This window comes from Gracilinanus agilis, chromosome 1 (assembly GCF_016433145.1).
Source record: "Gracilinanus agilis isolate LMUSP501 chromosome 1, AgileGrace, whole genome shotgun sequence".
In the NCBI taxonomy this organism is placed as follows: domain Eukaryota; kingdom Metazoa; phylum Chordata; class Mammalia; order Didelphimorphia; family Didelphidae; genus Gracilinanus; species Gracilinanus agilis.
This window is the reverse complement of record NC_058130.1, coordinates 86,959,724-86,976,548: the sequence shown is the minus strand read 5'-3', so window position 1 is coordinate 86,976,548 and position 16,825 is coordinate 86,959,724. Positions and strand designations below refer to the sequence as shown.

The window sequence follows — 16,825 nt, the reverse complement described above, 5'->3', positions numbered from 1 at the left end:
GGCCTAGAGACAGGAGGTCCTAGGTTCAAATCTGGCCTCAGACACTTCCCAGCTGTGTGACCCTGGGCAAGTCACTTGACCCCCCATTGCCTACCCATACCACTCTTCCACCAAGGAACTAATACACAGAAGTTAAGGGTTTAAAAAAAAATATTAAAAAAAAAAATCCAGCAACTGACACTCACTGACCCTGAGGTGAGGAGACCCTTTCCACCTCCCATGTTACTAGTACTAAGGCTGCACTAGAAGATCCAAGGACAAAATACAAGCCAACATCAAAATCCACTCCTACATATGGGGTCCCACCCCTTCCAGTGGCATAGAGACCCTGGCTCCACGCTGTGGAAATTTTCTTGGCCTCAACAATCAACTTGGCTATAGCTCTTGAGAAGCAAAAGCCTGCAAGGGACTGCAACCCAGAAGCACTAATGCTACAAAGCTCAGAATTGCTGGTTCTAGGGAAAACAGGCTCTGAACCAAATATGAACCAAAGAATTATGGAACAGAGGGGATCTTGGGTAAGGCACGAGGACAGGACACTGTACAGATGAAGAAATGTATCGCACTGCAGGTAAAGAGCACAGCATCCAAAGAAGACCAGTTATGACTACCCACGAATCAGGCAGAGACCTAGGCTGGTAAACCATAAAATTGCCCAGTGTGGGAAGAGGCTGAAACACTTTGGAATCTAGTCCTCAAGGAAACCACAATTGGAGATGAGAGAGTCAGAAGTGAGCAAGGAGGAAAATTAGATGGGAAAATGACTGAAAATACCAAAAATTCCAGGAAGAAGAAATATCAAAGATCTTGAAGAACATACACTGAAAAATCAACAGGAAAAACTACAACAGAAGAAAATAGAGCCTCCAGATCTAGCAAACGAGTCCAGCTATGTATGAATATTGCCAAACAAAGGAAGATGATCCAGCACTTGACGGACAATTCTCCTTTGAGCTAAAAACTTTGCAAAGTATAGACATAGAGGTACCTTTTATAAAAATCTATCTATCAGGGGACAGCTGGGTGGCTCAGTGGATTGAGAGTCAGGCCTAGAGACGGGAGGTCCTAGGTTCAAACCCGGCCTCAGCCACTTCCCAGCTGTGTGACCCTGGGCAAGTCACTTGACCCCCATTGCCTAGCCCTTCCTTACCACTCTTCTGCCTTGGAGCCAATACACAGTATTAACTCCAAGATGGAAGGTTAAGGGTTTAAATATATATATATATATATCTATCAAACCAAAGGTAAGCATATTATGCAATGAGGCCACACTAGAAACTTTCCCAATATATACAGGAGTGAAGTAAGGATGCCCACTCTCCTCGTTATTAACTGATACAGTACTAGAAATGTTAGCAATTAGCAGTAAGACAAGATAAAGATCAAAGTAATAAAGACAGGTAAAGGAGATAAAATTATCCCTGCTTTTTTTTTTTTTTAACCCTTAACTTCTGTGTATTGGCTCCTTGGCGGAAGAGTGGTAAGGGTGGGCAATGGGGGTCAAGTGACTTGCCCAGGGTCACACAGCTGGGAAGTGTCTGAGGCCGGGATTTGAACCTAGGACCTCCCGTCTCTAGGCCTGACTCTCAATCCACTGAGCTACCCAGCTGCCCCTTATCCCTGCTTTCTAATGATATGATAGCTTATTTGGGAAATGCCAAGGAATCATCAAAGATACCAAGATAAAAGCTTCAGCAAACTTGCAGGCTTCAAAATAAATCCTCAAAAATCAACAGCATTTATGTGTAACATCAAAATAAAAGAAGCAAAAAAAAAAAAGAAAAGGAAATCTCATTTCAAATAATTACAAAATGGAAAAAATATCTGGGGATCTATCTCCCCAAACATCCAAAAGACTTGTACAGATCCATGAAGAACTGCTTAAAGATTTAAAGAAATACCCTAAATAGCTGGAGGAATAATATTCAGCACTATAAAATGCTATAACTATAACCATTATGGAAAACAATTTGAAAGCTTGCAAATAAAGTTACTAAACTGTCCATATCCTTGAAACCAGAAACTCTGCTACTAAGCTTATACTCCAAGGAACCATCAAAAGAGTAGATCCAAGGGGCAGCCAGGTGGCTCAGTGGATTGAGAGTCAGGCCCAGAGGCAAGAGATCCTGGGTTCAAACATAGTCTGTGAAAAGGGCAAATTCCTCCCAAGGTCATGAATTTTCTGCTTGTCCGAGCCAGCCCATTAGTGGGTCTAGAACACTCCAAACAGAGGTCACAGGTTAAGAGCCCTAGAATCATAACCTGGGACTAAGGGTTACGGGTCCAAGTCAGAGAGACTTTGATTGGTTCCTGAGATGTGATAGACCAGCACACAAGAAAAGGAAGTGATATGGAGAAGGAGGAATATGAAAAATGAGACCATAGAGAAGATCAGAGTCTTCTCTGGAGGTCTTTGGCTGGGGGTCTTTCTGCAATTCAGCATTGGTGGCTCAGACAGAAGACACTCTCATGGGCTGGTAAGATTAGGATGGTAGGCTAGGAAATAGTTTTCTGTTTCCTTCCCTCCTTATTTCTTTCTTAAGACTATATTTATATTAAAATTAAATTGTTAGAAGCTACTATCATCCTTGTGACTAAAGAGTTAATTATTTTATAAACAGCAACCACAACACTCTTTTTTTAACTAATATTACATTTTCAAGCCAATTTCTAAATATTACATTTGGCATAATATTAATTTTCAATATTACAAGCCTCAGACACTTCATTAGCTAGGTGACCCTGGGCAAGTCACTTAACCCCCATTGCCTAGCCTTTACCACTCTTCTGCCTTGAAACCAATGTACAGTATTGATTCTAAGGCAGAATATAAGGGTTTACAAAAAAAGTAAAACCTCAAATACTCCAAAATACTTATAGTAGCCCTTTATGTGAATGCAAAGAATTGGAAATAAGGCAGATGCTCATTGATAGGGCAATGGTTAGATAAATGTCATGGAATACTACTGCACTGTAAGAAATGATGCATGTAAGGAGCAGCTGGGTAGCTTAGTGGATTGAGAGTCAGGCCTAGAGACAGGAAGTCCTAGGTTCAAATCTGGCCTCAGACACTTCCCAGCTGTGTGACCCTGGGCAAGTCACTGGACCCCCATTGCCTACCCTTACCACTCTTCTGCCTTGGAGCCAATATATAGTATTACCTCTAAGATGAAAGGTAAGGGTTTTAAAATAAATAAATAAAAATTAAAAAAAACTTTATGTCTTTCCCTATTATGTCAGTGTTGCTCCAAGTAGCAAAGGGAACAGATGCTGTGCAAAATGTTTCTCACTTATTTTAAGTACCAAAGTCTACCAAATTTTTTTTCTAGTCCTTTAAAACTCTGCTGAAAGGACATTTGTTAGATTGTCAAGGGGCACTGCTCTCCTCTATCTACACTGCCTTTTCATTCTTAAAATCATTTCCAGAGCTTGGATGGATGCAGCCACAGTATTTAAGTGACCGTTTATTCACAACACACAGATCACTCTCACCAGTGACAGACAAATGTAAAGAGCCACCTCATTACAGAATGGAGTCAAAAATCAATGATCCTAGCAGTCCAACTGTAACTGAACCATGGTGCAGACTAAGACAACTATAAAAAAGGAATCAATCCTCTCCCAAGCCAGACATGAAGCCAGCTGGAAGCATGTTGATTGTTGCTTGCTATCAATATGCTACAATATCACAGAGGACCCTGAGCCAGGCAGAAGAGAAATGTGATTTCAGTATTGCCTAAAAAAAAGTATAACAAAGGTTAGAGATATATTCTCATGCACAAGGCCCTCCTTCCAAAAAAACCCAACATATTTCAACACAAGTAAAACATTAACTCCTAATTGATTCCAAATCATAGTGGAGATTGGAGTTACTAAAAACAATCATCAAGGCTTACTCAGCTGTCTGCCATGTTTAATAAAAAATGACATTTATATAATGCTTTAAAATTTGCCAAATACTTCACATACATGATCTCCCTGTGAGCCAGAGTACAGGCAGTATTATCCCCTTTTAGAGATGAGAAAATGGAAACAATTAAACTGAGATACTAATTGACTTGATCATAGTCACATAGCCAGAGGTGGGATTGGAATCTCTAGGCCTTCCTGACCAGATCTAATACTCTTCCAAATCTTTTAAGTCTACTATTCAATTCACTACACTACATTGCTTCTTTTAGAAATGGCACTATCAAATGGACATAAGATCATATGCAAAAGTAGGGTTAAGGCCCTGGGAATATTTAGTTTGAAAGAGAGAAGGCTTATATGGGCCATGAACACCATCTCCAAGTACTTTAAGGCTATCATGTGGACAAGGGATTGACCCCAGAGAGCAAAAATAAGTGGTGAAAGTTTCAGAAAAGTGGATTGTCACTCACTATTAAAAAACAAAACAAAACACCTTCCTAACAATCAGATATTCAAAAGCAATGGATAGCCTTGGGTTCCTCTTCATTAAGCAAAACCTGGATGACCACTTGCCAGAGACTTTGTAAAAAGGATGGGTGTCAAAGAGTAGCTGGACTAGATGGTTCATGAGCATCTTTTCTATCTTTCTACAGGAGTTACATGGCTGGTATAGTCCAACAAGGCATGTTTCTTCTCCAAGCATAAGTGGCTATTCACAAGAGTTATGTGGACCAACAAGTCCCTAATGAATAATGGTAATACATAAAAGAGATTTTGGGGAAAAAAGAAGGGTAAAGTTGGAGAAAAGGAGCCAGACTTTACATAATATTATTATATTACAACTTTTTATCACTGAAATTTCTTTTACACTCTGGAAAGGCAAAGCTCAATAAACTGTTCTATGCTATCTCTGAGGATATAGAGATGGGTTAAACCGTTATCTTAATCTGTCAGAAAAGTCCTAATGTTACTGACCTGAAACAAAGGAAAAAACAAGGTAAACCATCTCTCAAAGAAGATGTTCATCAACACTGGGCCTTTGTAGAATCACATCTTACTCTTTGTGACCACATTTAGGGTTTTCTTAGCAAAGATAGTGGAGTAATTTGCTATTTCTTTCTCCAGCTCAATTTACACATAGGAAACTGAGGTAGAGTTAAGTGACTTGCCCAGGGTCACACAGCTAGTAAATGTCTGAGGCTAGATTTAAACTAAGGGCTTCTTGACTCCAGTTCCAGTCCTCTATCCACTCACTCTACCACCTAATAATGGGCCTTACAAAGCACTAAACTAAGTTCTATTGAAGGTTGGAGGACACATGCTCTGTGGAACCTCTAGGACTGGTGTTGGTGAAAGTGTGGCACAGGTACTGGGGCAGCATGGAGAGGACTGCTTCCCCTCCCCTCTCCACAGAGCCCAAGGACATTTTCACACACCCTGCCCCTCTGCCCAGCAGCCCAATGTGAGCACTTCCTCCCTCCATTGTCTGGGGTAATGTGGGGGGCTCACAGGCAGCTTGAAGTTGTAGTTTGGGCACACAAACTCAAAAACATTTGCCAACACTGCTACACTCCCCTCTCTAAAGGCCTCAGGGGAATGGAGCTTATTCCAAAGAGGATGGAGGACCAGGCCTACTAAATTTAGTCCTGAAGATACTATGTGAATTAAAGTCCAGAGCACACAAGTTTATGAAAAATAATATAGCAATTTCGCCACCTAGTGGTCAGCAATAGTGGCCCATCATTCAAAATACATCTTCACTGACTTTTCTCCCCAATACATTCCTGCCACCAGAATCTTGATTCTTATCACCTGATGTAAATATTCCAAAGTTCTGAGAAATCAAGATACACAGAGCCTGGGTGATCCCCTTCTTCTCCCTAATAATGATCAACATCTCATATTATAGCACTCCACAGTTTACAAAGTATTTTCTTCACAAGAAGAGAAGTGGGATAGAGTTACTAATTTACCTGAATCCACTCAAGCCATAAGTAGTAGAAATAAAACTTGAAGCCACTTTTTCCCCCAACTCTAATGCTCTTTTCATGACTCAGGCCATATTTGATGATCCATTCTAAAGATGATATCACATAAAAAAGGAGCCCTAGAGGGTCAGGGTGCACAACAGAGGCAAAAAAAAAAAAAAAAAAGCTGAGAGAGCTTAAGCTCTTTAAAGAATGAGGAGGAGATTCAAAGCCTAGGAATAGATGGGACAAGGGCCACTGACAATGGAGAAAAGGTGGAGCTGGCCAATTCTCATTTTTGCTTTTGGATATTGCAAATGCCAGACAGTGGATAATAGAGATTGCTGTACATCTCTGCTCACCTCCTTCCTAACCTCCTCTCTGAACTGGGGCCTGGTCATCTATGACTGATAACATAAAGCCACTGAAAGGGAACTCCCTCTCCTCTCTTTCTCTTTCTCTCTCTCTCTCTCTCTCTCTCTCTCTCTCTCTCTCTCTCTCTCTCTCTCTCTCTCTCTCTCTCTCTCTCTCCCTCCCTCTTTCCCTCTCCCTCTCTCCTTCCCTCCTTCTCCCTCCCTCTCCTCTCCTTTTCTCTCTCTCTCCTTTTCTCTCCTCTCCCCTCCCGTCTCTTCTTCTCCTCCTCCTCCTTCTCCTCCTCCTCCTCCTCCTCCTCCTCCTCCTCCCTCTCCCCCCTCCTCTAATCCCTACCCCTTTGTAGGCTGGCTTCTGATCTCATGGCTATTCACATTTATGGCCTTTTTCAATCTTCATTCTTCTCAAACCCTTTGTCACCTGCCCTAGTTGAACACCCTCCTCCCCTGGATAATCATCTGAGTGTTTGGGACACTCCCTCTCCTGGTTCTCCTCCTTTCTATCTCTCCACCTCTTCTCAGTCCTTCTTTTTGGAACCTCTTCCACGTCATGTCCTCTCATAATGGGAGTGCCCATAGGTTCTGCTCCAAGCCTTTTCTCTCGCCATATTCTCTCCAGGTGAGTTCATCAAGTTCCTGTTTCCAATAGTCTATTTGACTTTCAAACTGGATGTCCCACAAGCATCTCAAGCACATGTCCAAAACTGACCTCCTTCACCGGAACCTCAGGTGCTGTCCCTCTCAACTCCTCACACTCCACATATCCAACCATTTGTCAATCTTATCTTTTAGATTTGCACCACCTTTCCCACACTCATCTCCTTTATTCACACAGGTCACATTAGCTTATCACCTCTAACCTGGACTACTACAAGAGCCTACTAAATTAGACTAGCTGACTCCAGCTTCGTCTCACAACAATCTAACCTCTACACAGCCACTAGCAATTTTCCTTAAGTACAGATTTGACCATGTTAACTCCCCTATTCAATAAACATCAATGGCTCCCTACTGTCTCTAAGATTAAATATTCTCCAGCATCTGTCCCAACCTACCTTTCTAACTAACCCAAATCTTTTATTCCCCTTCTTACATTCTATGGTCCAACCATGATGGCTTTCTTATTATTGCTCATACACAGCACCCTCTCTCCCATATCTCCATTCCTTTGTACTGGCTGTACCCAGTCCCTAAAAAGGACTAATAAATAGCTGTGTCTTCCTTCAAAGCTTATCTAAGAACCACATTCTAAGCGAAGCCTTCCTACTTCTCTTTAGCTACCCTTTTTCCAAATTACTTTGTACACATATGTGTACATACATGTATTTTGTACACAAAAACATAAGTTTTCCATTGAATTGCTTGTCAGCACCAGGAGGGGGTAGGGAATAAGGGAGACAATATAAATCATATGGCTTTGGAAAATTTATGTGGAAATGTTTTAAAATAAAAAATTTAATATACACACAAACATACATATCTCCTTCAATATAATATAAACTCCTTCAAAGGCAAGGACTGCTCTATTTTTGTCTTTGTACAGGGCTTGGCATGTAGTAAAAACTGAATGCATGTCAATTGATGGTTTTTCTGAGCCACTGTCAGTAATATCTGAATAATCACAGGGAATGGAATAGGTACCACAGGACTGAAGAAAGGCAAAGGTCCCAATTTTCAAAACGGGAACAGAACAGAATTTACAAACTATAAACCTAAGTGCCTGACTCTGATTCCTGAGAAAATTCTGGAATGGATCATTAAATCATTAAATCACTCTAGACAGTGAATGTCTAGAGAAGCAAGTGGTGATTAGGATGAGATGGCATTGCTTCACCAAGAAAAGGTGATAGGAGATTAACCTTATTTCCTTTTATGTCAGGGTTACTAAGCTAGGAGATTGGGGAGTGCTGGAGATATAAGTTACAGAGATTTTGGAAAGCATCTAATAAAGAAGTCCATACTATTCTTGAGGAGAAAATGGTGAGCTATGGGCCAGATGATAATAGAATTAGATAGATTTGGATCTGACAGAATATCGAGACAAAGGCTAGACAACCACTTCCTCAAAATGTTGTGTTTCTTGTTCATATACTGGTTAAGACAAGATGTCCTCAGGTCCCTTTTAATTCTGAGATTTTTAGTAACCTCTACACTACCAAATGGGATTAAGGGGGCCTTTAATAAAGAACAGGATGAGGATTTTTTCTAAACCCTTATCTTCCATCTTCAAGGCAGACAAGAGGTAAGAGCTAGGCAATAGTTAAGTGACTTGCTCAGGGTCACAAAGCTAGGAAGTGTCTAAGGCCAAATTTGAACCCAGACCCTCCCATCTTTAGGCCTGGCCTAAGCCACCCAGCTGCCCCTGAGGATTTTTAAAAGATAAGAGAAAGGAACCTAGCAGTAAGAAGCCCAGACTAAGAGGTAGACAGAGAGGAGTTAGGTGAAAGATAGAAAGAAGATTTGCATCACAGTGCCTACTGATTGCCTTGCAGAGAGAAAGCCAAGGATCACAGGGAGAAAAGTGCTATGGCAACAGGAAATCTGGGATGAAGTGGTGGGCTCAAGGCCTACAAACATGCAAAATGGCATGTATTAGCAAAGGATAATGAGGCAAAGACAGGGGCAGCAACAACCATTAGAGCCATGCACACAGCTCCTTCTGGGGAGGAACCACTCCTCTCTCCAACAGATCATACTCCTCCCCACTCCATACTAAAAAATGCTGAAGCCAAGTCCCTGTAGACCCATACTAGTTACCTTAGCAAGAACACTACAGGATCTTCACCTTAAGTACAACTCCTGATACAACTTCAAAGTCTGCAGAATGATCTGCTGGCCTCAACTCCAATGAGTTTATTAGGTATTAACTGATTGGGCTATCATACCAATGATCACTAAATAAAAGAGAAAGTACACTTTCTCAGTAGACAAATCTCTCTAAGCATCAAGGTCCCAGGCAAAACCAAAGGCCTTTTTTCTGACATGGTAAAGGGACTCCTCATATTTGCTGAGTAAAGAGGTGTCAAATAAAATATTACAGAATTAAACAGAATTCTCTGCAGTTATCATCCTCTCTGCTATCAACTAGATCATAAGTTATCTTCCACAACTGGGCCTAAAGATCTAGTAGTGGATCACTTATGCAGTACAATCTCCAGGAAAGTCTCACCAACTTACATTGATAATGCTGAAGGAGCCTGTTGGTCCTGACATCCCACAACTTGACAGTGTTATCTGTACCAGCAGCAGCTATGCATGTACCACTGGGATGGAAGTCTACATAATTGACAAACCTGGGGAAAAAAAAGAGAGCTTCTTAGAGTATTTTGTGTCTCTGAATTAGGATCAAGAAGAGACAGTATTTCTCAGTGCAATATAAAGGAAACACACAAAAATCAGTTCCAAGTCCTAGTCCTATTAAATCCACACTGTGAACACAGTAAATTCTTTTTTCCCCCTGATGTATTTAATTTTATGTATGTTTGTGATTTGAACATTTTTATTTAATTAATTAAATTTGAGTATTTTTTCCATGGTTACATGATTCATGTTCTTTCCCTCCCCTCCTTCCATCCCTCTCCCATAGCCAATGAGCAATTCCACTGGGTTTTACATGGAACACAGTAAATTCTTGGAAAAAAAAAAAAAAAGAACTAACTGATGCAATTATTCTACAATGTATCTATAAAATGGACCTATTTTTTTTTCTATTAAGTGACTAGTCACAATTTTAAGCCAAAGGGAAAATGGGTTAGGGCTAAGCCTAAATTGAGAATGATTTACTACATACACTGAATAAAGTGTCACCACAAAGCTATCAGAGTTTTTCTCGCCAATACCTAATAACCACATGACATTTTGTTTGTGTAAAGAAGTATTTAGGCCCAAAGGTATGACAAATATGTTTCCCCAAACCCTAACTTTTAACTTACTAGTCAGGAGAGAGATGTTAGAATTACACTAAGGAAATCTGCATATGACATCATTAGTTCATAGGCTCAAATTATAAAAGTTGCCAACTAAAATGCACCAGACAGAAACTGAGATAACATCAGAAATTCTGGAGAAGTCACCATTCAAGTAAAGTAATCCTTATATTTTGAATATTAGAGCACTATATAAATCTGAGTTGTAATTATCATTAATATCAATGATTACAACATAATGATACTCTATCTTATTGGTATCATAATCATATATAAAATTAATATTAACTATAAGATAAGGCATGATTATCTAATCATGAAAAATGTATCACAAGCAATTACTCATAAAGCCAACAATATTCAGATCCAAGGAATTACGAAATAAGGCAGTTTAAAATACACTTTTCCTTCCAGTAAAATTTAATTACATTTATTTGAACTTTTAATATCACAGTTCTTTGTGTTATAAAAATAGAAAAAGGAGCTATCTTAACATTTAAATTCTCCAAGTCAAAACCTTCCTGTTTTTGGTAGGCACTTTAAAGTGATTAAGCCTTATGTCTAGTCACAAATATGAAAGCTGTAAATCATATCTCTTATTTCCTGCTTTCCTTCCCAATAGGGTTTAGTCAATATCATTTAAAGAAATTATTTGTCACATTAATTGTTTCCCAAGTACATAGCAGCTCTCTGACATCATCTTATGCAAAAATGGCATTTTAAAAATAGGAAGCAAATGCATAGTTGTCAGATTTCACCACTTGTGTTTCTCAGGTAACTAAACAAAGCTAAGTGGAAGGCAATTTTGTAAGTATGAGGATAAAGGTGGGACAGGGCCAGGGGGCAGCTTACCCGCCATGTTCACAAAAGGAATGCACACATTCTCTGCTAGTCTTATCCCACAGTTTGACAGTTTTATCATCACTGGCAGATACAATCAGCCTTCCATCAGGAGAGAATCTGAAAATGGAACAGAGCATTACTTTCATACCGCCTAGTAGGTTGGACTAGGCAGAGAGAGACAGATGCACAGTTGTAGTTGTTAGACAAACTGAAAGATGGTCTCATTAGAAGAAGGGCATTGCTTTTATTTAAGATCCAAATCATTTGTTTTCTGCTCCTGCAGGCTCCGGTTGCTCCCTCCCAGAATCAAACACCATTCCAGCACTTCCCAACATGCCACACCTGGGACAGCATCATTTTTCCAGGCAGGCCTAAATTTCAGAGACATTACTCATAACAGAAATAGAAACTGCTTGAGAAAATAATAATAAGTACAGGATCACAAGTGAAAACTGCTGCAAAGAGGGTCAATTACCATGCCAGAGAATGTGGAGTATGGATTGGTGATTCATGAGGGTGGAAGAATCCCAAGGTAAATGGCAAGTAGTCTCACTTTTCACCAATATCACAATGGGGTTCTGACAATAGTAAACCCCTTATGGAGTGATCAACGCAGCACACTGACTTACACTTCAGCCCACCCCAGGAACAGCCAAAAGATGCCAACACATTTGTCAAGCAGATTTTATCACCTTTTCCTTTAAGTCAGTTAATAAACATTTCTTAAAACACCTACTATATGTCAGGCACTGTTCCAAGCTCTGGGATACAAAGATTTTGTGAAGGATTGTCCCTGCCCTCAAGGAACTCACAATGATTGGTCCCTCTCTTCCATTTTTTCTTTCTTCTGTTTTCTGCAGGCTCTTCTGAGAAAGGATTTTAAGCACTTCCTTATAAAATGTACAGTATAAATCCAAACTGCTATATTCATTCAACAAAACCCTATTAAATGCCTACTCTGTGCAGAACACTGGTCTAGGCACTGCTGATGTGCCATCTTCCTGCCATGAAGGAACCTCATAACCCCATAATGACTACTAGGAAGTGACTCTCCAAGAGAATACATAGCAACTACAAAATACATGCAGTAACAGAATAGCCTGCCTGCTTCATCAAGATCAAAGTATTAAATAGGAACCATTTAGGGAAGAAAAATATTATTCTTGTTTTGGAAAATAGTTAGATAAACAGAATACAATAGAGATGAGGAAAGGAAGCCTCCTAAGTGCACAAAAAGGAAATGTTCAAGGCGATAGTGATAAGAAAAGATATTAAGTACAAATACATGTTGAAAGGAATAAATGGGAAATCATGTATCTTTAAAATCAAAAGCTGAGAGCTATGAAGAAAATTAATGGCCAAGGGATTAGCTTGCAAGGCTTGAGCCCATAATCTCCAGTATAGCAAGAATGTTTCATTTTTCCTTAGCTCCTCCAGATACCTACCAGAAATAAAATGTCATATGCTTCAGGTCATGATTTTCACATAGTCCACTTCACAAATGAGGGTATCTTCCTTCACCCTCATGGCACCAAGAAGGGAAAGCTCTCGAACCAGTATTTGGAATTTAACCAGCTGGGTTCTTTCATTGATTCCACAAGCCCAAGTATGAAGCCTCCTAAATGCTATGTGATCATTTGGCTAACTAGATATCCCATTTCTTTCCTCTCTGAAGAGAGAGAAAGTGCTACTGCTACAATTAAGAGTCTACCCCCTCTCAACAAAGAATGTAGCACCCTCCAAAAGTATAAAAAAGCAAACCACCTAACAAGTATTTAAAAATAACAATTATATCCCCCTGTCTCCTCCAAGTCAAGTATCCCTGATCTAGCAGGTTCTCATGATACTTTTTTCAAATCCCCTCCTCACAAACTAGTGCTCCTCCTCTGGACATGCTCTAATTTATCAAAATTCCTCAAAAACTGTGGTACCTAGATCTGGACCCAATATAATCAGAATTACCTCTAATTAGAATCAACTATAGGAAAAAGCCAGAGCCAGAAAGAAAAAAAAACCTTCAATTCCTTACTGTAAGGCTAGCCAAGCCATGAGTACACAAAGGACATGGCAGGTAGGAGAGGCATGGGTAGGATGTAGAAACTACAAATTCTCAGCTTGCTAGGAAATAAGGTCCCATACAAAGATCCAGGTTGCACCTAACATTCCACCTCCCTGTCCTCAAACAATTTATCTGTAAAGAGAATTACACAATCCTGCCCTTCCTTCTCACAAAGTTTAAGACTTACTTGGCACAGCGGACCCAGTTGATGTGTTGGGTGAAGGAGAACAAAAATTTCTGGCGATGCACTGTCCACACTTTTAGTGTCTTATCATCTGAGGCTGTCACCAATGACTGACCATCACTGGAAAAATGGACACTTCTTACAGTTCCTGTGTGAGCTCGGAAAACAGTGGACTCTCCTTTGCTAAAAAGACAATGCAAAGACACCAGGTCACTAGTTAAATGTCACTTTAGAAATCCTTAAATGGCACAATGAAAAGTCTTTCTGCTTCCCAGGTGTATCCCTCTACTACAAATTCAGGTACAAGCATGGTACCACTCCTGAAACAATGATGGAACATGGACCTGAATGAGCCCTCTAATGAGAACCCTCTAATGTGGCTGCTTCAGCTTTCATAATCCCTTTTTTACAAGTGACTAAACTGAAGCCCAGAGAAGCTAAGTGACTTTTCAGTTCTCACATATGAATGAGCATCAGAGGCAACATGTGAATACCAAGGTCTTCTTGACTCTAGCTGCTCTGGCAAGCCCACCTATATACAGCTCATATCAGAAAAGAAAAAGAAAAGTAGTCAAGAGTAATCATGTCCCTAAAGGCTGGGGATTCTCTCCTTACGGTAATTAGCAAACTACTACAAATTCACTTGGACCAGAAAGGCTTATAAACCATGGGAGCTGAGCCCCCATAATCTGGCTGGCTTGTTCCTCACAAAGGCTACTAAGAAGCAGCCTAGAATATTGGAAAGAGCTCTAGCCTCAGGGGCCGCAGATCTGGTTCCAAGCCCCAGCTCTGTTCTTTACGAGCTCTATAATTCCTAGTAAATACTTTCCTTTCCTGGACTTCATTTTCCTCACTTGTCAGCAAAGTGCAGGTGGGAATAGACAATACTAGATTATTTCTAAGACTTCTTCCACAGCTAATGACCTGGGATCATCCCTGAGTATGATCTAAGAACAGGAAGGGGAAAGAAGAGAGAAAAGGTCTTCCCAGAGATTAAATTTTTTTTTAAACCCTTACCTTCCATCTTGGAGTCAATACTGTGTATTGGTTCCAAGGCAGAAGAGTGGTAAGGACTAGGAATGGAGATTAATTGTTAAGAGAATTGCCATACTCCCTGGACTTGTGATTTCTAACAAACTAGTCAATGGCAAAGCTTTACAGAAAAGTTGGAAATACTCACAGATTTGGCACCCATATACGGACAGTTTTATCTCTGGATCCTGATGCCACAAGGTGACCAGAAGGGGAAAAATTGACGCACATCACTGCATCTTTATGCCCCACGAAACGATAGGCTCTCATATGAGGTTTCATGTGCCAGATCATCAAACATGCATCCATGCTGCCACTTACTAAAACAATAATTAAAGTGCTAGTTAATATTTATTCAAATTATCCTAAATAATGATATACAACAGTGGTTCCCAAACTTTTTTGGCCTACCGCCCCCTGTCCAGAAAAAATATTACTTGACGTCCCTGTAAATTATTATTTTTTTTAATTTTAATAGCAATTAATAGGAAAGATAAATGCACCTGTGGCCATCACCGCTCCCCTGGATCACTGCAGCACCCACCAGGGGGCAGTGGTGCCCACTTTGGGAATCACTGATATACAATAAAAAGGATAGAATTTTTCCTTTCATATATGAAAAATGGCATCACCCCTATCTTTAACAAGGTATATGCTTTAAGTTTTTTCTGGTAGTGATAGATTTCATTGTGCTATCAATGTCCTCTAGTACTGGAGTTCAGTCTGTGACCACAGGACCATACAAAGCAAGCTGTCCCAATAGGAAACAGAATGTGCAAATGACCTTGGCCACTCCCCAACCAAAAAGATGAGTCAAAAAGCAAAATAATCCAAGCCATCAAATAGCATCTAAATTAAAAAATAAAAAACTATCTCCAATGGCAGTATAGAACCTACAAAAGTGAAGAATTCCCAGTAAAATTAGAAACAACTTTGAACATAATTATATATTTTTCACTACACAAATATTCCTGAGCTTCCATATAAGACAATCTGTAAGAGATATGATAATATACGGTCCCCGATCTCAAGGAATTTACAGGTTATAGATACCATCAGAATGTATATAACCTACAGTAAATTATTGGGCTTTTATGCAAAAACATGCAACTTCTAAAACAGAACCAAAAATTTTGTCTTGTCCAATTAAGACTTTGCTCAGATGAAACTAGAGAAATTACAATTTTTATTTTCCACTTTGTTCCTCACATACACAAAAGCATATCCACAGATGGCCCGTCTTAAAACATACAGCTTCTACAGTAGATGAATGCCTTCAAGAATAAAGATGACTTTACCTAACTGCTTCATGTTGGCACTGAAATCCACACTGGTGATGGCATCTTTGTGACCTCTAAAATTTCTCTCCAATGATGGATCTTCCTGCAGGACAAGAAAGTATTTCAAATGCAAACCAAAAGTACAAAAGATAATGCAAAGCATTTGTACAGAAACAAACTTCCAGAATAATCAGGAAATGAGTCTTATAAGAGGTTAATTATAGTTTTCTAAATCTATCTAATACTAGAGGAAAAAGATGCCTTTGAAGTTTCCCAACTTTGCAGCTTTCCCCATCCTCAAGCAAACACATTGAGCTCTAAGTTCCATATTTCAAGAACCTTATGAAATTAGAAATTACATGATCAATTTATAGCTAGGTCAAAATTAATCCTGAACAGACCTGAACAGAACACCATTGGAAAGAGATGATGAAAGGATCTCAAATTTAGATCCTGAAAGGACCTTAGAAACCATCTAGGACCACAGCTTCCTTTTACAGATGAAGAAATTAAGTCTATGTGATTTGTCCAAGGAAGGAAGTGCTTGAAATGAGATCTAAGCATTCATCCCCAGACTTTTAAATTTATTGTTTCCCACTAACCAGGCTAGAAAGTCCCTCATTTTCAGTATGAATAAGCATCATTCTTCAACAACACATCTACTCTGCTAATGCTGTTGCTGTGTGGTCTAGTTAATATTGAGCAAGTAGGAAAACAGTCTTGCTTGGAATGGATCAGGCACAAAGGGGAGCTGGGGGAGAATAAACATTCTATGTTTTGAATTGAATATATGGTATATAATGTACATACACATAGCCCAGCTATAAACCCACATAGCCCTCTTCTATATATTCTGTATGCCTGTGGGGAATGAGGAGAAGACAAGGGAAAGGGAGACAATTAAAGAGGTTGCCAGAATTTCCTATTGTCAAGAGGTTTCCATTCCTTTAGAGATATCTCAATGAGAATACAGCTCTTGTTATATACTCTTCTTAATGAGAGGTTTACAGAAACAAAGGACATGAACTGAATCCCTAATTATTCCCCAAAAAAGATGAGTAAGAATCACATAGGCCCTAGAGTTTGGCAACCCACAAGGCTTTGCAGCAGCAGCAAAATGGATGGATATGAGACACTGAAATTCACAAAAACTGTTGAAGGTGCTGAGATTTCAGCCTGTCTTCATATTTGGCTTAACAGATTCGATTCAAAAAACAATTATTTCTACCATGTGTGAGGCATGAAGGTAAA

General features: G+C 39.6%; 1 protein-coding gene across 1 annotated transcript in view; it reads right to left on the bottom strand.

The window, feature by feature from the left end:
- Window positions 1-15,655, bottom strand: part of POC1A (POC1 centriolar protein A) — a 171,987-nt gene extending 156,332 nt beyond the window's left edge. The window contains exons 1-5 of the mRNA XM_044674969.1: window positions 15,593-15,655; window positions 14,443-14,614; window positions 13,266-13,445; window positions 11,029-11,136; window positions 9,428-9,543 (exon numbers count right to left, since the gene is read on the bottom strand). Of these exons, the coding sequence (XP_044530904.1) occupies window positions 9,428-9,543; window positions 11,029-11,136; window positions 13,266-13,445; window positions 14,443-14,614; window positions 15,593-15,605 (589 nt within the window). The 5' untranslated portion in view covers window positions 15,606-15,655. The remainder of the gene's footprint in view (window positions 1-9,427; window positions 9,544-11,028; window positions 11,137-13,265; window positions 13,446-14,442; window positions 14,615-15,592) is intronic.
- Between the last annotated feature and the right edge of the window lie 1,170 nt (window positions 15,656-16,825).